At 38.6% G+C, this 24840-nt stretch overlaps 1 protein-coding gene across 1 annotated transcript in view; it reads left to right on the top strand.

Annotated features, from left to right (window-relative positions):
- The window catches only part of CCDC191 (coiled-coil domain containing 191), a 98922-nt gene that overhangs the window by 47454 nt on the left and 26628 nt on the right, over nt 1-24840 (top strand). The window contains 5 exon segments of the mRNA XM_079155418.1: nt 6084-6333; nt 10025-10485; nt 11313-11401; nt 13866-13948; nt 17300-17401. Of these exon segments, the coding sequence (XP_079011544.1) occupies nt 6084-6333; nt 10025-10485; nt 11313-11401; nt 13866-13948; nt 17300-17401 (985 nt within the window).

Raw genomic sequence — 24840 nt, 5'->3', positions numbered from 1 at the left:
TATTTTATGGACTACTTTGAGGAATATTGGAATGAGCTCTTCTTTAAAGGTTTTGTAGAACTCGGCTGAGAACCCATTTGGTCCCAGACTTTTCTTTGTTGGTAGGCTTTTGATGACATCTTCTATTTCATTGCTTGAAATTGATTTATTTAAGTTGTTTATGTCCTCCTTGTTCAGTTTAGGTAATTCATATGTCTCTAGAAACTTGTTGATGTTTTCAATGTTTTCTGTTTTGATGGAGTATAGATTTTCAAAATAGCTTCTAATTATGTTTTGTATTTCACTCGTGTCTGTTATGATATTTCCTTGTTCATTCCGAATTTTAGTAATTTGAGTTTTCTCCCTCTTTCTCTTTGTTAGTGTGGCTAAGGGTTTATCAATTTTGTTTATTTTTTCAAAGAACCAACTATTTATTTTGTTAATTTTTCCAATTGTTTCTTTTGTTTCAGTTTTGTTGATTTCGGCACTGATTTTAACTCTTTCTTGTCTTCTACTACTTTTGGTGTTGGTCTGCTCTTCTTTTTCTAGGACTTTGAGCTGTAGTGTTCATTCGTTTATTTGTTGATTTCTACTTCTTTTGTTGAATGCGCACCATGAAATAAATCTTCCTCTAAGTACTGCTTTCATAGTGTCCCAGAGATTTTGATATGGTGTGTCTTTGTTCTCGTTTAATTCTAAGAATTTTTTTATTTCCCTCCTGATGTCTTCTGTCATCCATTCATCATATAATAGTGTATTATTTAATCTCCAGGTATTGGAGAAGTTTCTTTTTTTTATTCTGTCATTTATTTCTAATTTCAATCCATTATAAATTGATAGAGTACAAGGTAGTATCTCTATCTTCTTGTATTTGCTAACAGTAGCTTTGTGGCATAAAACATGGTCTATTTTAGAGAAGGATCCATGTGCTACTGAGAAGAAAGTGTATTCACTCATTGATGGATGGAATACTCTGTATATGTCTGTTAAGTCTATATTATCTATTGTGTTATTGAGATCTATGGTTTCTTTGTTCAATTTTTGTTTGGAAGATCTGTCCAGTAGTGAGAGAGGTGTGTTAAAATCACCTAGTATTATTGTGTTGTGGTCTATTTGATTTCTGGAATTGGGAAGGATTTGTTTGATGTACATGGATGAACCGCTGTTTGGGGCATTGATATTTATGATTGTTATGTCTTGCTGATTTATGCTTCCCTTAAGCAGTATGTAATGTCCTTCTTTATCCCTTCTGATTAGCTTTGGCTTGAAGTCCACATTATATGATATGAGGATGGATACTCTGGCTTTTTTGCTGAGTTCATGTGCATGGTATGTTTTTTCCCATCCTTTCACCTTTAGTCTGTGGGTATCTTTTTCTATTAGATGAATCTCTTGCAGGCAGCAAATCATTGGATCTTTCTTTTTAATCCAATCTGCCAACCTGTGCCTTTTGATTGATGAGTTCAGGCCATTAACATTCAGGATTATTATTGAGATATGATTTGTATTCCCAGTCATTTGACTCATTTTTGTTTTTTGACATGATTTTGTTTCTCCTTTATTTGGCTATTCCTTTAGGCTAGTTCCTCCCGTTGCTGATTTGCATCATTGTTTTTCATCTCTTCCTCATGGAATATTTTGCTGAGAATGTTCTGTAATGCCGGCCTTCTTTTTGTAAATTCCTTTAGCTTTTGTTTATCATGGAAGGATCTTATTTCATTGTCAAATCTGAAAGTAAGTTTTGCTGGGTATAAGATTCTTGGTTGGCATCCATTTTCTTTCAGGGCTTGGTAAATGTTGTTCCAGGTCCTTCTAGCTTTTAGGGTCTGGATTGAAAAATCTGCTGATATTCTTATTGGTTTCCCCTGAATGTAATTTGATTCTTTTCTCTCATGGCCTTTATGGAGTTCTTAATTTGGTTTATTGTTTCCTTCATGTCAAGGATTTCTGTTTGGTTTTTTTTCAATATCTCTAACTCTTTATTGAAATGATCTTTTGCTTCCTGTATTTGCTCTTTTAACTGTCGATTGGTGCGATCATTCAATGCTTGCATTTGCTCTTTCATCTCATCGTTTGCTTCTCTGATCATTTTAATTATGTACATTCTGAACTCCTTTTCTGTCATTTCTTCTGCCATGCTGTCATTGGGTTTTATTGATGTAACATCTAGATTGGTTTGCAGCATTTTCTTTCCTTGTTTTCTCATATTGTTCAGATATCAGTGGACCGCTGAGATATTGCAGATTTCCTCTGTTGATTTACAATGTCCCTGAAGATTTCTATATATATCCCCTCTTAGCCTTCAGTAGGCTGAAGTCTTGGAGGAAGTTGATAATGCGGTGCTCCACAAGGAATCTGCCTCTCTAGGAGTGGTGGCCTTCAGGTGGGGTATATTCCCTGCTAGTGGGCAGAGGTGCCTCCACTTGTTGACCAATGGTCATCCAAAGGGGACCTAGGCTGTGGGCTGAGGCAAGGCCTGTTTGGGCCTGTGTCTCTGGTTTTACCATCCTTGTGGGGAAACCTCACCAGGCAGGGAAGACTCACCCAGTGGGGAGGTCTCGCTGGTCAGTCTCCTCCTAGAGGTTCCCCTCAATTTACACTACTGCCTGGGCTGGGCTGCCTTCCTCTGCAAAGTTTCCAGGGGCCCGGCCCTACCTCCTGGGCCTGGGAGCCTCACCCTTCGCAGATGAATCTTCTTAGGCTGCCCCTCCTCAGAGAATTTGCCCATAGGCCTGGAACCTTCGCTCCGCCCTAAGCCTGTCTCTGTGCGGCTCTTCCACCCAGAAGCCTCCTAGATCCTGGGACCCTGTTCTGCACCTAATCGCCTGGCTGCGTGGCCCCTCCTCTGAGCAGCCACCTGTGGCCCCGAACAATCGCTCTGAGTCCCAGAGACCCGCCACAGGCCTCTTCCTCCAGACAGCCGCCCAGTATGCCGGTGCGGTCACTAGGAGTCCAAGAAACTCACTTCGTGCCTCCTCCTCCCACCAACCACCCGTAGCCCGGGGCAATCAATCACTCCGAGTCGAAGTGACCCTCCCCGTTCCTCCTCCTTCTCCAGATAACCCCCCGGGTGTTCAGGAGCAGTCCCTCTGAGTGGCTCTGAATCCACGTGACCCGCTGCACGGGTCCTCTGGGCACCGCCCGGAGCTCAGGTGCGGCCACTCAAGACCAAGCGTCCCACCACGCTTCTCCTCCAGGCAGCCCCCCTGTGTTCAGGAGCTGTCACTTTAAGACCAAACAACTCACCACTCGCCTTCTCCTCTGAGCAGCCGCCTGGAGCGCTAATGCAGTCACTGCGAGTCCAAAGGACCCGCCGCGCTCCTTCTCCTCCTTCTCCTACTCCTCCGGGCAGGCCCCGGGGTTCAGAAGTGGTCAGAGTCCAAACAGCTCGCCACGCAGCCCCTTCTCTGGCAACCGCCTGTAGCTCTGGTGTAGTCACCCGAATCCAAGTGGCCGCTCCTCTTCCTCCTCGTCCTCAGGGCAGGCCCCGGTGTTCAGAAGCGTCGTTCTGATTCCAAACAGCTCGCCGCGCAGCTTCTCCTCTGGCAACCGCCTGTAGCTCTGGTGCAGTCTCTCCAAATCCAAGTGGCCACGCTCCTCTCCTCCTCCTCAGGGCAGGCCCCGGTGTCCTGAGTCCACACAGTTCTCCTCGCCACTCTTCCCCTGGGCAGCCGCCGGAGCCCCAGTGGCTGCTCCGAGTCCCAGCGCTGTGCCGAGCGGCCTCCTTTACGGCGCTCCCAGCTGTCCGAGTTCACTGCTCCAGCGGGGGGAGGGGCGTCTCGCCGGCAGTTCTACTTCACAAAGTTTCCTGCGTTCCGGGACCCCCGTCCCGTCCGGGATGCCCCCCCAGGGGGTGAGAGTCACCCGGCTGCTTTGAGTTGGTCCCAAGCATCTCAATATCTCCTCTTTTGAATCCTGAGTCCTGGAGCAACATGAAATGCAGCCACCCTCTAGGCCGCCATCTTGAAAACCCCCCTCTCATGGCCTTTAAAATTCTGTCTTTATTTTGTATGTTAGGTATTTTCATAATAATGTGCCTTGTTTTGGGTCTGTTGTAATTTTGTATATTTGGAGTCCTATAAGCCTCTTATACTTGGTTTTCCATTTCATTCTTCAGATTTGGGAAATTTTCTGATATTATTTCATTGAATAGGTTGTTCATTCCTTTGATTTTTTCCCTAAGCGTTCCTCAATCCCAATAATTCTTAAATTTGGCCTTTTCATGATGTCCCATAGTTCTTGTAGTTTCTGTTCATGATTTCTTACCATCTTCTCTGTTTGGTCCACTTTGTTTTCAAGATTAAATATTTTGTCTTCAGTGTCTGAGGTTCTGTCTTCCAGGTGTTCTATCCTATTGGTTATGCTTTCTATGGAGTTTTTAACTTGGTTTATTGTTTCCTTCATTTCAAGGATTTCTGTTTGTTTGTTTTTTTTTTCAGTATCTCTAACTCTTTATTGAAATGATCTCTTGCTTCCCGTATTTGCTGTTTTGACTGTTGATTGGTGCGATCATTTAATGCCTGCATTTGCTCTTTCATCTCCTCCTTCAATGCCTGCATTTGCTCTTTCATCTCCTCGTTTGCTTCCCTGATTGTTTTAATTATGTACATTCTGAACTCCCTTTCTGACATTTTTCTGCTGTGCTGTCATTGGGTTTTATTGATATAGTGTGCAGGTTTGTTTGGGACATTTTCTTCCCTTGTTTTCTCATATTGGTCAGATGTCAGTGGGACTCTGTGATATTGCAGATTTCCTCTATTGGCTAATAGTGTCCCTGTAGATTTCCAGTGTATCACCTCCCAGCCTTCAGTAGCCTGAAGTCTTGGAGTAACTTGATAATGCAGTGCTTCCAAAGAAAGCTGCCCCTAGCCCGCTACTGGTTCCAGGGCTTGGAGCTGGCTCTGTGTGGAAAGGCTCTCACTGGGGGGCCTGCTCTGAGAAGCTGGCCGTGTGGGAGGAGCCCACCTCCGGAGTGTGCAGGGCTGCCTGGGGAAGACTCTTGCTGCCCTGCCCTACTCTGATAAGCCGCCCCTATCCCGGCCTGCCACCCAGGCCGAGCCTCACCGGGTAGGGGAGTTTCACCCCGTGGCTCTATTTTAGTCCGAGTCTCTCAATGCCTCCCCTTCTTGAATCCTGGGTTTGCCCCCCAGGCCGAGCTTCACCAGGTAGGGGAGTCTCACCCCGTGGCTCTATTTTAGTCCGAGTCTCTCAATGCCTCCCCTTCTTGAATCCTGGGTTCTGGAGCGACTGGAGATGCAGTCACCCCCTAGTCTGCTAGCTTGGCTCACCCCATGGAAAAAGCCTGCAGCCGGAGGGGGCAGGCCCGCCTGGAGAGGTCTCTGGCTGCCCTGCCCTGGTCCCAGAGGCTGCTTGCAGACCGGAGCTCTCCGCTGGCTTGGGGACTTGTGGCTGGCTCTGTGTAGAAAGGCTCTCACTGGGCGGTCTGCTCCGAGAAGCTAGCCTAGAAAGGCGCTTCCCGCTGGAGGGAGCCGAGCTGCTTGGGGAAGTCCCTGGCTGCCCTGTCCTGGTCCCTGAAGCTACCTGCGGGCCGGAGCTCACCGCACTGGCTCAGGGACTTGGAGCTGGTTCTATGCAGAAAGGCTCTCACTGGGGGGCCTGGTCTGAGAAGCTGGAGAAGCTGGCCGTGTGGGAGGAGCCCACCGCCAGAGTGCGCAGGGCTGCCTGGGGAAGACTCTAGCTGTCCTGCCCTACTCTGATAAGCCGCCTGTATCCGGGCCTGCTGCCCGCACCGAGCTTCACAGGGTGGGGGAGACTCACCCCGTGGCTCTATTTTAGTCCGAGTCTCTCAATGCATCCCCTTCTTGAATCCTGGGGTCTGAAGCGACTGGAGATGCAGTCACCCTCTAGTCCGCCATCTTGGATCACCCTCATCTTTTTTCTCGAAGGTACTGTTTTGAGGTGCTGATGCCTTCCATGCTGAGACCCTTAGCACTGGCGAGTGTTAAAGCCATTCCTTTTAGCTTAATCTAAAAGGATAAGCTGGAGCATTTCTCGGACTTCCTTGGACTTGTGTTTCATTTGTGTTATCAACTAACAAAGTAAAAATGCCTTCTTTATTTTAATGAAAGTGCTTTGTTGTTTAGAAAACAACAACTGGCCACTGAGTATAACCGGAAACAAGTTCTTCAACACTGCTTTGCAGAATGGCATCATTGGTATGGTGCAGAGGTCCTAAAGAAAGAACTGGCTCGAGCAAAGGAGGAAACTAGGAAGAAAATGGATGAGCTGCTGAAGGCAGCATCACTAGGCAAACTCAGTACAAGTGGGTCATCAGGCATCTGTGTACCTGAGGAGGCAACAGCCATGGTAGACTCACCAGTAAGAAATATAGAGGTACATTGCTTTTTCTTCGATTGATATTCCTGCTCATTAAACACTTGCATTTGAGCTTTGCACTTTTACAGCCTGGAGTATGTCAGCCTAGGTCAGATTGCCTTGTCTAGGTTATCCAATGGTTAGGAAAGCTACAGTACACAAAGATTACCTTCCAGACAGTGTTTATTTTCTGGAACTGAATCTTCCTTCTATAAACACATAACAACTTTGGTGTAGCTCGAAGTTGGTAAAGATGTATTATAGAGAAGGAATTTATAACAACTAAGTTAAAGACTGCTTTAGGAAGAGACAGATCAAGCACTGTTTACAACTCCTTAATTCCTCTTATTTTCTTATTTGATCTTCACATATTTCCTTTCTAAATGAGCTTGTGACTTAGAGGAATTTAAACATTTTATTTTTTCTAATTATAATTAGTACATATAATAAAGTACATATGTACTAATTATAGTAATTTGGTAGAAGAAAATCACAGAGAAAAAGAAAGTAATCTATAATTCCATCATCTGGGTAACTAATAACATGGAAGTATAGCCATCTAGTCTTTCTATTCAAGCATAGGTAAATTTGTCTTCATTAATATTTTATTTAGCTTTTAAATTTGCTTCTATCAGGTCATTGAGGAAATCTCTGCCATAATTCAGGAAAAGGATGACTATGGTCTTTTTTTTAAATGCTAATGTAATTATTTTTTCTAAATAATTATTTTGCATTTTTAAAATATGAGAATTTCTTATGCTATTACATTAGCAATAAATAGTTGTGACTGAAAATATACTTCAAAATGAGACCTACTAAATCAGAACTCCTGTGTGTGGGGCACCTGTGTGTTCTTTTAAAGTTCTACAGGTGAACCTGGTGTGTACCCCTTGTAAAGGACTACTATCCTGTGCCATTGTTTTGTATTAACTACATGACATTCTATAATGGACCATAAGCAAGAATCTGTTTAGCTCACTCATCTGTTGCTGGAATTCAAGTTGTTCCCTGTTTGCTACTATTTTAAATTGGGCTTTAGTAGCTAAATCTTTGCATATACCCATGAAGCTTTACTTAGTATAAATAATTAAAATTAGAAGGCATATTTTCTTTTCATCTTATTATTATTTCATCATTTGCATTTCTTTGATGGCTAGTAATGTTAAAACATTTTTTTTAAAAGCAGGTAATGTTTTATTAACTGACCAGTTTATAAAAATATGATGGTAGATACCTTAGTTCATTCTTCTAGTAAGTCTGTTGATGTGGTCTTCCCTGTTGCCAGCATCTCCACCTTCTATAAAATGGGTGGTCTTTTTCTTCATTCCACTTCTTGGAGAAGATAATTTGAAGGGCCACAGGTTAAAACATTTTTATATTGGATATACAGATATATATGAATATAGAAAGATACAAAGTAACTTGTCTTTTCCCTTTGTTGATTTTTCTATTTGACTACATTTCTTTTTTTTAATTATAGATGCTCTTTATATTTTTAAGACTATAGATGCTTTTTATTACATATTACAAACATTTTTTCCATTTCCCCATTTGTCTTTTGGTTTAGTTATGGTGTTTGGTAGTTTGCCCAGTTGTTAATTTTTTTATAAAGTCATTTATGTTTTTTCTTTCCTCATTGCAGTTGTCTAGTTTAGAGAGCCTTTTGGAGAAGGTCCTCTACCCCCTCACCTCCTCCCTCCTCATAATGCTATTAAGTACTTAACTCACAGACATGTGAAATTAGATTGGACACTGGAGGGCCGTAGCCTCATTTTTGACCCTGATTACTGCTAGCAAATAGGCTGCATTTAATTTAAGCTCAGTTAGTCTCTCAGTAAAGGGGGAGCATAAGGATGCTTATTAGGACTTACCTAACATTTTGGTTCCTTCCCCTAGGCAATTTATCTACCTTTATGTCAGTTAGATAACATTATCTCCATGGAGGTCCAAGAGAGACTTGTATCTTAAGAAGTAGAGGATGCATGGAACCTTTTTCCTTACAGAGTTCCACTGTTCTTATCTTTAATTGAAAAAACACACACATTCGTGCACGCGCTCTCTTGCTCTCTCTCTCTCTCTCTCTCTTTCTCTCTCTCTCTCTCTCAAAATTGCTTCCAAACCTCTGAAATCAAGAACAAAAAAAAGTGTCAAGAAAGGATGATATTGTAAGAATAGAACAAATGAAAATAGAAGGCTATAATGAATCCTGTCAGTTACAAAAAAAATTTCCAGAGTCTAGAGTAAAACAAACAAATAAAAACAAATTCTGTAGTTACATGTTCATTAATCATGCAGTCCTAGGAATTTATATACTAAGAACAAAGAACACACATCTTACACCTCTAAATTTTTCAAAACTATTAGTTTATAGGTGATTTTCTCTAATTAGGCCAGGCTGTTCACTCCTTTTCTATTATATACAATGTGTACCATTAAGCTGTTCTTCCATTTTCTTGTTTTTTAACCTAAAAAGTTACCATGATCCAAAAGAAATCTTGTTGCTGTACTCAAGGCTTTTACATAGTCTTGCTGAGTTAATAACATGTCATTACCACAAAGTTTAAGAGTCTAAAACATATACCCTCTTGATGCTAAATTGCATAAGCAGGTATTGTCATGAGTAAATGCCCACTGACATTTCTGAAATAAAAGGTTATTTTTAAAAGTCTTTTAACATGTCAAAGTTTCCATATATCACATTTTTTCACTTCAATTAAGTCTATGGAACACATTTCTATCATCATGAAAAACATTTCTGGGTACTTGAAGATGGCAACCTGTTTAGACTTAAAAGCTTCTGATATTAGATAGCTCATGGTATTTTTCTCTTTATGCCACTGAAGATGGTAGAATCAATAGCAGATCAGACCATAGATCATAGACTGAAACCATTCAGAAGAGACATTTTAACTTGACATTATTTTGGCCGGGACAAGTTTTGCTGATTATGAATGCTCGGTTCCTCCCTTCTGTTTAGAACTTGTAATTGCATATAATAGCTCAGTCTATTAAATGAAATTTACATGATAAAGCTTTGAAACTGATTAAGTTATACGCTGATACAAAGTAGTTAGGTAATATTACTCTTATGCAATACAGATATTTGCCTAGTAATCCAGGGCTTCCAAATACTTTTCACAAATAAATGGTTCAATACTTCTCACAAATAGCTGGAGACTAGGCTTTCAGCTAGGCTTAATGCTGCAGCAAATAAATACCTTATACTGAGGCAAAGGATTAATTTACCAGTGGCAGGAGAGGCATCAGAACAGAGCTAGTATTAATTTATATTCTTTAGTTTTTAAACATCCTTAAGAAAGAATATATCCACAAAATTTTCAAATTTCTGTAAAATTCGGAGTCAGTTCTTGCACAAAAATTCCCACATATTTATCTGGAGTAATTGACTAATTTACAAGTGAGCTATTCACATTAATTCATAAGAGAACATTTTTTCCTGTTGCCAAGGTTTTCGCCTGGTGCAGTGGTTCCGACAGCTGTAGCCACTTTCCCACCCGCTCTTCTTGGTGAGCAACTGTGCACATTCTAACAGGCTCACAGAGTCAAGGCTGTTCACCTTTGGTATAACCAGGCCGGAAGTATAGGGCAACTTTACCTGGGGTGTGGGACAGTTGTGCCTTGAACAAAACAATGCTGATAGAAGAACTTCTTTAAATAGTTGAGCTATAACATATTCTTTTTCTCTTAGGTGGCTGCTGTGCCCCCTTTGTCTGAAAAGTCATCCTTGGAGAGCAATGGTTGTATGCTCTATCATTCACCAGGAAGGACAACAATGGGTAACTTGCAGGGTTCCCTTCAGAATGATCCTCAGAACATACCTGACAGTAAGCAGCCCAAGACCCTGAATGTTGAGCTCTCTGAACAGCCAGGCAGTGAGAATAAGCTCAGAACCACCAGGCACAAAGCAGAACCAGTTTGTGTGTGGCATTTCTGCAACCGCCATGTCTTCCAGCAACAGCTGATTGAGAAGCAGAAGAAGAAGCTTCAGGAACAGCAGAAAACCATTCTTGAGTTGAAGGAAAAACAGCGGCTGGCAGAGGCTCAGTGGGCAGTTAAGCATGCTGCTGTAGTCACGGATGCCCAGAACCGCCTTCTATTAAAACCCCAAGGGACAGAAGAACCAAAAGAAACCTGCCAGATGCTTCCGAAGTATGTCTGTTGAATTAAAACACTCTTTGGACTTGTTTTATGGGGTTCTTCACTTTGAGATAGAGAGGTTTCTAAACTCTTTTGCACTACTTCTAAACTCCATAATCTTTTCTTTCATTACACACTGTCAAAGCAAAGAAACCTCACATGTTGTGACTTATACTTGACAGTTATAAACAGACATTTCAGGCAAGTGGTTGCCTATAAGGTTCCAGTCTCACAGTTAGCATTTGGGTCATGGCTGCCTTTGTCTGAGGAACTCTCTAACTACATGGTAAAAGAGAAAAATGCTTAATTGCTCTAACCAGATTTCTAGGTTTCTTATTATGTTTAGTGCTGAAAAGCCAGCTTGGACAATATCAGGTACCCATGAGCATCCCCTGGGCTTACTATTACCTAGCTTAAATTTTTAGATGCTTAGGATACAACTAAATATCTTCATGCCTGATGTAGAAGTCCAAATTTCTCAAAGTCATCTAAGATGGTTTCACATGTGCTTGAGACTCACTACATGTGATACGCTGTAAGATAAGAAGAGGTGATACCTGTTGATTTGAAGCACTAGACTGGGTATCAGAATGCCTGACTCTCATTGCAGATTCAGGTCAGCCATGCAGTATTTCTGTATCTTAATATACCAATTTGTAGGCTGGATGTAATAATGACACAGTTATCTCAAAGAGGAAGGATTAATTAAAATTTGTAAAATGCTTTGAATTCCTCAGGTGAAAATGTAGTAAAGGAAGCTGGATATCGGTCTAAAATCTTTCCCCTCATTTTCTTTTTCTTTCTTTCTTTCCTCCCAATTCATCTGTTACTTCCCCTAGGACTGAAGGCAGAAGTAACTCCCGAAATTCTCTTTCTGGGCCCAAAAGGAACCCAAAGCAGCTAATGGCACCCCATCCCATACTGAAAGGCAAGTTGTTCTTCTCTCCTAGAGTAGAATATGCCTGAGTCTGAAGTGTGGTAACTCAGGTTTTGAGATTTGGCAGAACCTTGTCAGAATCTAAGTTGGGTAGACAGGGGAGGAATGGAATGTACCAGAGAGCTCCACTACTTTTTTCCTGCCCATTTCGCAAACCTTTTTGACTTTCCCAGCTATCTTTCTCTCTCTCTCTCACACACACACACACACACACACATTGTTGAAAGGTATATCATTTTTCTGTAATTTCAGATTCAGGTTGTGAAAAAAGAATGGGATAAATTATACAAATGAGAAAACTCTGACTAGTTGCTAAGGCTAAACATTTGTAAAGATGATCTGTCATGGCAATTTGTTAATGCTAAAATACTGGTCAGTTTATAGCAATTCAAGTCAGTATATTATTTTATGATGAGATATGTCTTGATGGTAGTGTTTTAGTAATGAAAACTACAAACCAGATATTTTTTGAAGCACATAGAAACCCTTATTTAAAAACTACATGAGACAGTAAGAATAGGAACATTCTTCAGAATCCACCTAGTAAATTTGCTAATTGCTTTTATCATATACTTAGTCACTCACTGTACATATTTATACAATGAGTCTGTTATATGTTGCCGTGTTTTATACAGATGACAATTATATTGTGGTTTGTAAATTTGACTTTTTACCTTTGGCAAGCTTGCTACCCTAACAGGAAGGGGTGACATCTGAAAGATACTGTGCCTGTCGTCAATTCCTATTAATGAAGAAATCGGCAGTCTTTGCATTAACTATCTGCCAAGGCAGCAGTTTATGCTATCTTTGCCCACCACTAAGCCTGATCAGAAATACCAGATCAGTGCAATAAGTTCTTTAAAATTATTGTTTGATCAAGGAGTTAGCTATTTTAGTATCCAGTCTACTTTTCAAGCAGACTTTAATGACTCAATCTAGAAAAGATGGTGAAAGGGCATATTATCAGAAACTACTTCTCAGAGCTCTCCTACTTTAATCCCTTAGTCTATTTCTGTCTTCTTAAGGACAGTCTCGCTCCTGCCATCTGTGGCACCACCACTATTCTTTTGTAGCAAAACAGACACTTAATATCTGTAAGAAATAGCTTGGTGAGTTTTTTGTTTATTAATTCTTAAAACTTGGACTTAAATCTTCTCTGTAACATGGCCCAAGAAATTGAAAGCAACTATGAGCTGGCTTTGGTGAGTAGAACTTGGTACTCCTCCTTCCTGTGAAAGCCCTGCCTGATTACAGAGTCATATTATCAGACCATCTTGCACATTTGTTTCTTTTGGATCGATACTTAATAGACTGTCAAGAACAGGAGTCTGACACTCAAATTCATTTGGATGCCAGTTCTCCAAATGCTTGGTACAATTCCATTTCCTGCCCATCTGGATATCCAGGTCTTAAAAGTAGATTTGAAATATATTCATCATGACCCTAAACTTTAGTTTATTTGTTGTTCCTGCATATACAAATATATATACAGTGACTTAAGAAAAATTAGCAGGTTCACTTAAAATAGGATTTAAGGAATGCTTCTATTCTTAAACTATTTGTTAGATGTAGTTTTTTTTTTTTTTTTCTGTTTATCAAGTTACAACTAAATTAAAATTCTGACTTCTTCTATTAGTCTGGCACATTATTTTATTTAAACCAGTGAAGAGTTGTTATTATTATTATTGTTATTTTGCAGTATTGGGAATTGAGCCCAGAAACCTGTGCATGATAAGCAGCACTCTACTACTGAGTTACAACCCCAGTCCTAAACCACTAGAGTTATTCTTTTGGTTTTTTTTTCTTTTTTTTTTTCTTTTTTTTTTTTTTTTTTGGTACTGGAGTTTGATCCCAGGGGCACTTAACAACTAAGCTATATCCCTAGCCCTTTTTTTATATTTTATTTTGAGATAGGATCTCACTAAGTTGCTTAGGGCCTTTCTAAGTTGCTGAGGCTAGCCTCAGACTTTTGGTCCTCCTGCCTCAGCTTCCAGAATCACTGGGATTACAGGTATGCAACACTGTGCCTGGCTCACAAAGAGTTATTCTAATAAAAATGTATATCATTACCCTATGTACACGTATGATTACACAAAAGGTATGAATCTACATTGTGTACAACCATAGAAATGAAACGATGTACACCATTTGTGTATAGTGATTCAAAATGCGGTCTGTAAAAAATGTAAAGACAAATAAATAATTAAATTTTTTAAAAAATATAAACAAAAACATAATTACCTACAAATTATTTCTCATCACTGAGGATTGGCTTGTAGGTCTTCAACTTATACAGCATGTTTAAGTCCTTATATCTGATTTTCTTCTGAGATCATGAACATTCAATTTACAAAAAAAAACCTTAAAATTAACCATAAATTCTGCAATTAAATTGAGATATTTCTTTTGCAGTCTTTCTCATATTTTTTATTGGAATTCTGTTACTATTTTTTAGCCATGGAAGAAAGAGCAATGCAACGAGCTGAACGTAGGCAGATCTTGGCAGAGAGGAAGAAAAAGCTAGAAGAAGAGAAATTGGTAATAAATACAGAATGCAAACTGAGGCAAGAAAAAGGATTTGTCTAGATCTTCCTTAAAAAGTGAAATTATGGCATTTGCTGGTAAATGGGTGGAGTTGGAGAATATCATTCTAAGCAAAATAAACCAAACCCAAAAAACTAAAGACCAAATGTTTTGGATGCTAATTCACAATAAGTGGGGCAGGCACTAGGGAAGAATAGAGTTACTTTATATTAAGTAGAGGGGAGTAAAGAGAAAGGAAGGGGTATGGGGGAAGGAAGGATAGTAGAGTGAAATAGACATTATTACCTCAGGAACATATATGACTGCATGACCAATGTGATCATACAACAAGTACAATCAGAAAAATGAGAAATTATAATCCATTTATGTATGATTTATTAAAATGCACAAATGCATTGTCATGAATAACCAATTAGAACAAATTTAAAAATTTTTTTAAATGATACCTTGCTTGTTCAAGCCTGAAACAATAAAGTTAGATCAACTTTGGAAATGGCTTGTGTTCTTCTCACCTGAGTTATGTAACCGTTTTAAGAAAATGAGAGAGAAAAACATCAACATCATTAGCCTAGCAGGAAGGAAATGATACAAGTTATTGAGAGCTAGCAATTTGGAAGATTCACACATAACCAAGATTAGTGTTATAAATAGGCTTTATGAATTTGCAAAGAATAGTTTTTATCTTTCACAAATTTGACCTAGACTGTCAGAAGTAAATTTTGCACCTACAAGGAAAACATTAACAGTCTGACAGGTTGTGTGGGGGAGGGTTTTGGGGAAATAAAAGAAAAAAATCTTTCCCTTCACTGGACTTAGTATTTCACAGATGAAAGTTAAGAACTTAAAAAATAGTCATTTTATGATTGAAAATTAATGGTCTTCTTCATGCTCAACCTTATCTTCCCAAGTTAAAAAGATGCTTTTGGAGAAACTTTTAAGTTATACAAGTGATCACATGTTGGTTGGGTTTTCCACTTTTATCACAAAGTGCAGACTTATTCCAGAGTTAGGGAAGGCATTTTTTTAAACTTTTTTTTCTATATTTTTATTGGTACATTATAATTCAATACAATGGTAGGATTCGTTGTTATATATTCATACATACACACAATATAATAATATAATTCGGTCAGTATCATTCCCCAGTATTCCTCTCCCACCCTCTTTCCTCTGTTCTACTGATCTTCCTTCAATTTTCATGAGACATTCCACTCCTCCACCTATCACCTTTCTTTTCCTTTTTCCTCTCTAGATTCTACATGAGAGAAAACATGCAACCCTTGACCTTCAGAGTTTGACTTGTTTCACTTAACATAACGTTCTCAGCTTTTTCACCACTGTGACTAAATGACCCAACCAGAACAACTATAAAGGAGGGAAGATCTATTTAGGGGCTCACAGTTTCGGAGGTCTCTATCCATAGACAGCAGTTTCCATTCCTTGGGGCTCAAGGTGAGGCAGAACATCACCTCGGAAGAGTGTGGAATTCGGCAGCAGAGAAAGAGAGGTCTCCACTTGCCAGATACAAATATATACCCCAAAGTCACACCCTACCACTTCAGTTTCCACTCATTTAACCCCTATAAGGGATTAATCCCTATCCCTATCACTGATTCGGTTAAGACTCTTTTTACTATCCAATCATTTCCCCTCTGAACCTTCTTACATTGTCTCACACATGAGCTTTCAGGGGATACCTCACATCTAAACCATAACATAAGGTTCATTCATTTGCCTGCAAATTATATAATTTGTTTTTCTTTATGACTAAATAAAACTCCATTGTGTATATATATATACATTTTCTCTATCTGTTCATTTTTTGATGGATACCTAGTTTGCTCCCACAGTTTGGCTATTGTGAATTATTGTGCTGTAAACATGAGTATATAGGTATCACTATAGTATGATGACTTTAATTTTTTATTATTTTTTTAATTTGTTCTAATTAGTTATACATGACAGTAGAATGCATTTATACATTTTGATAAATCATACATATATGAGTGTAATTTCTCATTTTTCTGATTGTACATATTGTAGGATCACATCAGTCTTGCAGTCATACATGTACCTGAGGTAATAATGTCTGTTTCACTCTACAATCCTTCCTACCCCCATAGCCCTTCCCCTCTCTTCACTCTCCTCCACCTAATATAAAGTAACTCTGTTTTTCCTTAGCACCCCCCCCAACACACTTATTGGGAATTAGTATCACATATCAGAGAAAACATTTGGCCTTTGGTTTTTTGAGTTTGGCTTGTTTCGCTTAGCATGATATTCTCCAAATCCATCCATTTACCTGGAAGAAATCTTTACCACATGCACCTCAGATTAAGCATTAATCTCTAAGATATAAAAAGAACTCAGAAAACTTAACACCAAAAAACCAAATAATCCAATCAATAAACTGGTTAAGGAACTGAACAGACACTTCACAGAGGAAGAAATTTAATCGATCAACAAATATATAAAAAAATGTTCAACATCTCTAGAAATTAGAGAAATGTAAATCAAAACTACTCTTAAGATTTCATCTCACTCCAATCAGAATGGCAATTATTGAGAATACAAGCAAATATTGGTGAGGATGTGGGGAAAAAGGTACACTGATATGTTGCTGGTGGGAATGCAAAATGGCTCAACTATTATGGAAGTGGTATGGAATTTCCTCAGAAAACTTGGAATGGAACTACCATTTGACCCAGCTATCCCACTCCTCGGTTTATACCCAAAGGACTTAAAATCAGCATACTACAGAGATATAGCCACATCAATGTTCATAGCTGCTCAACTCACAATGGCTAAACTATGTAATCAACGTGGATGCTCTTAAACAGATGAATGGATAAATTGTAGTATATATACACAATGGAATATTACTCAACCTTAACGAAGAATGAAATTATGACTTTAATTCTTTAGAACAAATAAGGAGGAGTGGTACAGCTAGGTCATATGGTGGCTCCATTCCTACTCTTTTGAGGAACCTCCATTTTGATTTCCACAGTGATTATACTAATTTACAGTCCCACCAACAGTGTGAAAATTTCCTTTTTCTCCACATCCTCTCTAGCATATATCTTTGTGAACTCTCCTCAAATATCCTTCAGAGCACTACTGATGCTAAAGAGTTTTGTATTCTTGATGTATGCCATTCTGATGGGAGATGAAATCTCAGGGTGTTTTTGATTTGCATTTCCATAATTGCTAATGATGTTGAACATTTTTTCATATATTTGTTGTGCAGGAACTTTGTAAGATATTTGACTTACCTCAGCATGAAAGATCTTATTCCCATGCAGACTAAAGGTTCTGATTTTTCTTCATTCTAATCTCAATCAGGCCCAGTTAAAGGCTCAAGAAGAGGAACGTCAGAAGAGAGAGGCAGAAGAAAAGGAGGCTCAGCTTGAGAGAAAACGAGAAGAGAAAAGACTGAAGAAAATGGTCAGTAAGGTCCTTGTTAGGTCACTTGTCTATGGAGGTCTATTGTGTATGATCTTATAGTCTGTCCACTAACACTCTTCTCTTACCTACACCCGCTTTCCTCCGTCTTATTTAGTGAAAACCTACCATTGTTCAGATGAGCCTTTCTTGCTCTGGCTGCTCTCCTTCAACCCAACTTTAAGTTAGGTCCTCCTTTGTGAACTCTCCTCAAATATCTTTCAGAGCACTATTGATGCTAATAATTATGTATCTGTTTTGTGGCTTTTATTCATTTCTCCATCCCCAACTGAACTGTAAACACCATCACAGTAAAGGGAGCAGCCTGGTGTTGTTCACTGTTGTATTATCTAGCAGTATGCCTGAAATGCAGCAGGCACTCAGAAAATACGTGTTGAATGAGTGAATGAGTGATTGTACACATGGAGGAAAATACATCCCAAAAAAATAAGACATAAATAAGTCAACGTCTCAAAATTTTTTACAAGTTACCAGACATTTTGAATCTCCAGAAGAGGGGCACAGTGTGCCAGGTAGTCACATGTATCTGACTACAGACCTTTTTTTTTTATAGAGCACATAGTAATACACCATGGATCAGCTTGGAGTCATACCATTGTAAATCAATGAGATAATTTTTAAAATATAAAATATAAGAAAATTTCCCTCTCATATCTGTTCATTGTAAAAAATTTGAGAAATATAAAGAAGATAGGAAAACATCTCTGAGTTCAGCACTAAGAATTAACTACTTATTATATCTTAATATTTTAATATGTCCATTTCTGTTCTTTGCTCATATCCCTACCCTAGCCCTCTTTCCCTTTTGGCAGTCCTGAAGATTAAGCCCAGGGGTTCTCTACCACTAAGCTACATTTTTATTTTGAGACAGAGCCTCTCTAAGTTGCCCAGGCTGATCTCAGATTTGTAATTCTCCTGTTCTTGTCTCCAGAGTAGCTGGGATTACAGGCATGCACCACTGTGCCTGATGGATCTCTCCCTAACAGATTGATCATTGTGTGTATGTAGGGGTATAGAGTTTTTAAACTTCTTTTTTAAATTTAAGAGGCTATTGTAAGTGTATTCACTTGTCATTCAGAATTTTTCAAGGCTGTGTGTGTATGGATGTGTGTGTGTGTGTGTTCATTTAAAAAATAAACCTTTTTTTGCATTATTTAGATTTACAGAAAAATTGCAAAGACAGTACAGTTTCCATGTATTCCTCATTTCCTAATGTTGCTTTCCCAAATGTTATCATCTTATAGATACATTTGTTGACACTAAGAAATCAATATTAGCACATTACTATTAATTTCAGACATTATTTGGATTTCAGTGGTCTTTCCATTAATGTTTAAGATCTAATTCAGGATACCATATTCCACATAACTGTCATGTCTTTTAGTGTCCTTTGGTCTGTGACAGTTTCTCAGTCTTTCCTTATTTGTCATGACCCTTTTGCAAATTTCGACAATTTTGAGGATTACTGGTCAGATATTTTGTAGACTGTTTCTCTGTGTTTGTCTGATCTTTTTCTTATAACTATCCTGGAATAGTAAGGTTTATTACTATTATTATTATCAATATTATTATTATTATTATTTGTTCTAATCAGTTAGCATGCAGCAGAATGCATTTCAACTCACTGTACACAAGTGAAGCACAACTTTTCATTTCTTTGGTTGTACACGATGCAGTCACCTGTTTAAGCAATCAAACATGTATGTGGGGTAATAATGTCCATCTCATTCTACCATCTTTCCCACCTCCATGCCCCCTCCCCTCCTCTCTGCCCAATCCAATGTTCCTCCATTCTTTCCTTGCCCCCCACCACCATTATGGATCAACATCCACATGTCAGAGAAAACATTTGGCTTTTGGTTTTTTGGAATTGACTTTATTTCACTTAGCACAATATTCTCCAGCTCCATCCACTTACCTGCAAATACCTTAGTTTCATTCTTCTTTAAGGCTGAGTAATATTCGATTGTGTATATATACCACAATTTCTTTATCCATTCATCTATTGAAGGACATCTAGGTTGGTTCCACAGTTTTTAATGCAAGAATGACAACAAGGTGAGTGCTCTCCTAGTCACATCATAGCAGGAGTACATGATAACAAAATGACTCATCTCTAGTGATGCTCATCTTGACAAGCTGGTTTAGGTAGTACTTGACAAGTTTCTCCCTGTAAAGTTATTTTCCCCTTTTCATACTCTATCCTTTGGAACTAATCATTAAGTCCAGTGTACTCTCAGGGCAGGGAGGAAGGAAAATTAAGCTTCATGTACTGAAGGGAGGAGTACCTACCTACATTATTTGGAATTAGTCTATGAAGAACACTTGTTTTCCTTCCTCCATTTATTTATTTGTTCAATCATTCAGTCATTTATTTATATAAGTAGAATTCATGTCTATTTATTTTATACTTGGGGTGACAAAAATATTGTTACTTATTTTTTTGATCAAATTATTCTGGCTTTGTTTAGTTAGCATTGGGAGCTCTTTTAGGTGGACTTCTGCATTCCTTTGCAGAAGGAGAGAGAGAGAGAGAGTGAGAGTGCTAAACATGAGCTCATACTGCTGTCTGCAGCTCTAATTCATACAAGAAGGTCTATCCTATCCTTCCTTTCTTGCTCATTTGTAAGTGTCTTCTCTGAAACCTGCCTCTCATAGCCCACCCGTCATTTACTTACTGTTCATTTCCAATATAGGTAGAAAGTAGTGAAAACTTTCAGCTTATACTCCCCACAAGAAATTTACTAATTACAGTACAGTATTTATATAGTCCCATTTATCTGTAGCTTTACACTTTTGAATTAAAACTCAGTTTTCCAAAGTCACTAAGATCGCTTGTGTTTTTCCCCTTCTTCTTGTGTGCAGTTAAGAGTTATGTCATTTATTGTTTTTTGTTTTGTTTCGTTTTGTTTTGTTTTGTTTTGTTTTGACACTGGGAATTGAACCCAGGTGTTCTTTACCACTGAGCCACATCCCAAGCCCTTTTTATTTTATTTTATTTTTGAGACAGGGTTTCAATAAGTTGCTTAGGGCCTTGCTAAGTTGCTGATCTTGGCCTTAAATTTGTGATCCTCCTGCCTCAGCTTCCTGAGTCACTGGGTTTATAGGTGTGCTCCACTTCCCCAGCTGTCATCCGCCCCCCCCCCCTTTTTTTTTTTTTTTTGCTGTTGAGATTATTTTTCTTTTTTCTTTTTGTTCTAATTAGTTATACATGACAGTAGAGTGCACTTTGACACATCATACATAAATGGAGTATAATTTCTCATTCTTCTGGTTGTACATGATATAGAATCACACCAGTCATATACTTATGTATGTGCATAGGGTAATAATGTCTGGTTCATTCTACTATCTTTCCTATCCCAATACCCCCTCCCCTCCCTTCACTCCACTCTACCTAATCCAAAGTAACTCTTTTCTTCCTTAGCCCACCCCCTTATTGTGAATTAGCATCTGCATATCAGAGAAAACATTTAGCCTTTGGTTCTTTGGGATTGGCTTATTTCACTTAGCAGGATATTCTCCAGTTCCATCCATTAACCAGCAAATGCCATAATTTCATTCTTCTTTAAGACTGAGTAATATTCCATTATGTATATATACTACAATTTCTTTATCCATTCATCTGTTTAAGAGCATTCAAGTTGATTCCATAGTTTAGCTATTGTGAGTTGAACTGCTATGAACTTTGATGTGTGAACATTGATGTGGCTACATCACTGTAGTATGCTGATTTTAAGTCCTTTAGGTATAAACCGAGGAGTGGGATAGCTGGGTCAAATGATGGTTCCATTCCAAGTTTTCTGAGGAAATTCCATACTGCTTTCCATAATGGTTGCACCATTTTGCATTCCCACCAGCAACATATGAGCGTACCTTTTTCCCCACATCCTCACCAGTATTTACTGTTGCTTGTATTCTTGATAATTGCCATTCTGATTGGAGTAAGATGAAATCTTAAGAGTAGTTTTGACTTTCATTTCTCTAATTGCTAGAGATGTTGAACATTTTTTCATATATTTGTTGATCGATTAAATTTCTTCCTCTGTGAAGTATCTACTCAGTTCCTTAACCCACTTATTGATTGGGTTATTTGGTTTTTTGGTGTTAAGTTTTTTAAGTTCTTTATATATCCTGGAAATTAATGCTCTATCTGAGGATCTTGTGGTAAAGACTTTCTCCCATTCTGTAGGCTCTCTCTTCACATTATTGATTGCTTCTTTTGCTGAGACGATTTTTTAGTTTGAATCCATCCCATTTATTGATTCTTAATTTTATTTCTTGCTATTTAGGAGTCTTGTTAAGGATGTCAGATCCTAGGCCAACATGGTGAAGATTTCGGCCTACTTTTTCTTCTGTTAGGCACAGGGTCTCTGTTCTAGTGCCTAAGTCTTTTATCTACTTTGAGTTAAGTTTCATGAAGGGTGAGAGGTAAGGGGTTTAATTTCATTTCGTTACCTGTGGATTTCCAATTTTCCCAGCACCATTTATTGAATAGGCTATCTTTTCTCTAGTGTATGCTTTTGTCGCCTTTGTCAAGTATGAGATAACTGTATGTATGTGGGTTCATCTCTGTCTTTTATTCTAATCAGATTCATTTGTCACAGGGGAACTTTCATCTTGGAATCCTTGATATCCTACTTGATTTTGTTTGCTTGCCTACATTAAATTTCACTTTGTATTATGTACAGAGCTATGACTTTTTAACAAATTTACAAATTGTATATCTACATGTATATTACTCAAAGCACTTCCTTCAAGCTAAAAGTTCCCCTGTACATTTCTATTCCTTTTGTAATGAACCACTGACCAGCCTCTAAACCCTGGAAAATGCTGATTTGGTTTCCCTATTTGTATGTGTGTGTGTGTGTGTGTGTGTGTGTGTGTGTGTGTGTGTGTGTGTTAACCTTTTCCAAAATTTTTATGAATGAACTTACACAAAATGGCTTCTTTCACTTAGTCCAGTGCACTCCAGATTCATCCATATTGTTACATGAATCAAATGCTCAGTTCTTTTTATTAACAAGTACCCCAATAGAATTCCACCTAGATGTGCCAGAATTACCTATTCCTCTGTCAATATTGCTTCCAATCCTTAGCAATTATGAATAAAACTACTGGAAATATTCACATACAGGGATTCAGTTGGATAGATATTTGATTAACCTAGGAATATGATTGCTTGGTAGTGTGGTAAGTTTATATTTATGGATAAATACCAAATTATCTTCCAACGACTACCATTGAAAGTTTCTTTTATTCCATATCTTCATTGGCATTTGTTATTGTTGGGTTTTGGGGGTCTTATACATGCTAATAGATATATAGTGATAATTATTGTGGTATTTACTTGAGTTTCCATAATAGTAATTAGTATTGAGCATCACTTCATATGTTTGCCTGCCATCTATGTATCTTTCATAGTGAAGGAGCAGTTCATGTCTTATGCCCATTTAAAAAATTGAGTCATTTACTTATTGTTGGGTTTTAAGAATTCTTTATGTATTCTGGACAAAGTCCTATATTAATATGTAATTTGAGAATATTTTCTCCAGTCTGCAGTTTATATTTTACTCACTTAACAGTGCTTTACAGAAAAAAGTTTTAAATTTTTATTAAGTCCAGTTAATCATTTTTTTCTTTCATGGGTTTATGATTATGGTGTTGTATCTAAAAATTAATCACCAGACCCAAGGTCAGTCAAATTTTCATTACAGTTTCTTTAGGAAGTTTTATAGTTTTACATTTCACATTTCAGTTTGCGGGCCATTTGGAGTTAGTTTTTGCATAAGGTATCATGTATGTATCAAAGTCATTTTTTTATAGAGAGATTCAGTTGTTCCAGTATCATTAAGAGTATTTGTTAAGAAGAGTATCTATTCTGCATTGAATTACTTTTATACCTTGGTCAAAAATCAAGTACAATAATCAATAATACATTTATTTGAATCTATTTCTGGGTTCTTTACTCTGTTTTGTGGATCTATATATCTATTCCTTTGCCAATATTGAAATGTCTTCAGTAGATGTAGCTTTAGAGTCAATGTAGATTCTCCCACTCTTCTTTTTCAGAATGTTTTGGCTATTCTAGTTCCTTTGTCTTTCTGAATAAATTTTAGACTAATCATGTTAATATGTACCAAAAAAAAAAAAAAAAAAAAAAGAGTTTACCAGGATTTGATTCAGGTTATTTGTGTGTATAAGGTCAAAATAGGGAGAATCGACACCTTAACAACATTCAGTCTTTAATTTTTGAACACAGTATATAGTGCTGTCTTTATTTTCCATCTTTATTGAAGTGTAATTGACAAATTAAAACTGTATATTTGAGACAGTATAGCTCTGATCTATTTTCTATCTTTTTTGCAATATAATTGACAAATTAAAAGTGTGTATATTTGAGACACATGAAGCCAGTGCTTACCGGGGTCTGCCTGAGGATACCCTGGCCCCACCTGCCATGGGGACCTGGCTGTGCCTCAGTCCTCTGTGTGACCATCTTGCTTGGTTTCACCTCAGAGCCCCAGCACAGAGTGGCGGCAATTCCACAGAGCATCTTATGGCCTCTAAGCCTTGGAGTGTGACATTTTTAATCATGATATGCCAGAAACTCCTGTGAGCAGATTCAAGAGGAAGAATTCAGGGAACAGCAACAGAAACTGCGGGAGCCCACTTCCTGCAGCAGAGTGCCCACAAGCCAAACACCAGCAATAAACACCCACTGCCCTTCCCTCTACTACCCAGGTGCGCATGGAAGTCCTTAAGGTCAACACTGGACAAATCAGTGATGACCACAAGAAACAGAATTATTAGCATCATCCTTGCCCTCATCATGTGGCTTCTGGTTCCAGCAGCTACTCTGCTTCTGGATACTGTGTCTAGGGAAGAGTTGGACTTGGCCAAGGTGATGTTGCTGTGTGGCAGCAGCATTATCACCACCTTCCTTATGGCCTTTGCCTAGATATTTCCACTGATAGGTGCAGAGCTGTATTGTTGCCTGTATTAAATGAGGACCAGGTGAATAGCCAGCTCCCAAATGTTTGCTGAATGATTTGAATTTTATTCTAGCTTCTTTAGGATTGTGTGCGTGCATTTTGCAGACCACATGCCTCGTTTTTATGTACTGAAAGGATTGATTACTTCATAAATTGGACTTGTATTTATACTTCTTTCTCCCACCTAATTGCTTACTAAATCCCCTCTGGTCCTAGGTCTCTGTAGGTTACCCCCATGGCTTGTTTAGGAGTTTCTAATGTCTACCAGGTAGTCAGTCAGGTACAGTCCTGTCCTCAGGTGATCTGTGTAGAACATCAGAGCCCAGAAGAGGAGTATGTGCAGAAGATCAGTCACAGGTTCACAAAACTGAAACTTGATTCTGGCAAAGGCCCCTATGTGCACCATGACACCCTCTGGTCAAAGGT

Source organism: Sciurus vulgaris (assembly GCF_902686455.1).
Source record: "Sciurus vulgaris genome assembly, chromosome: 10".
Classification (NCBI taxonomy): domain Eukaryota; kingdom Metazoa; phylum Chordata; class Mammalia; order Rodentia; family Sciuridae; genus Sciurus; species Sciurus vulgaris.
Note: the sequence above shows the minus strand (reverse complement) of the source record. Positions and strands in the feature narration are given on the sequence as shown.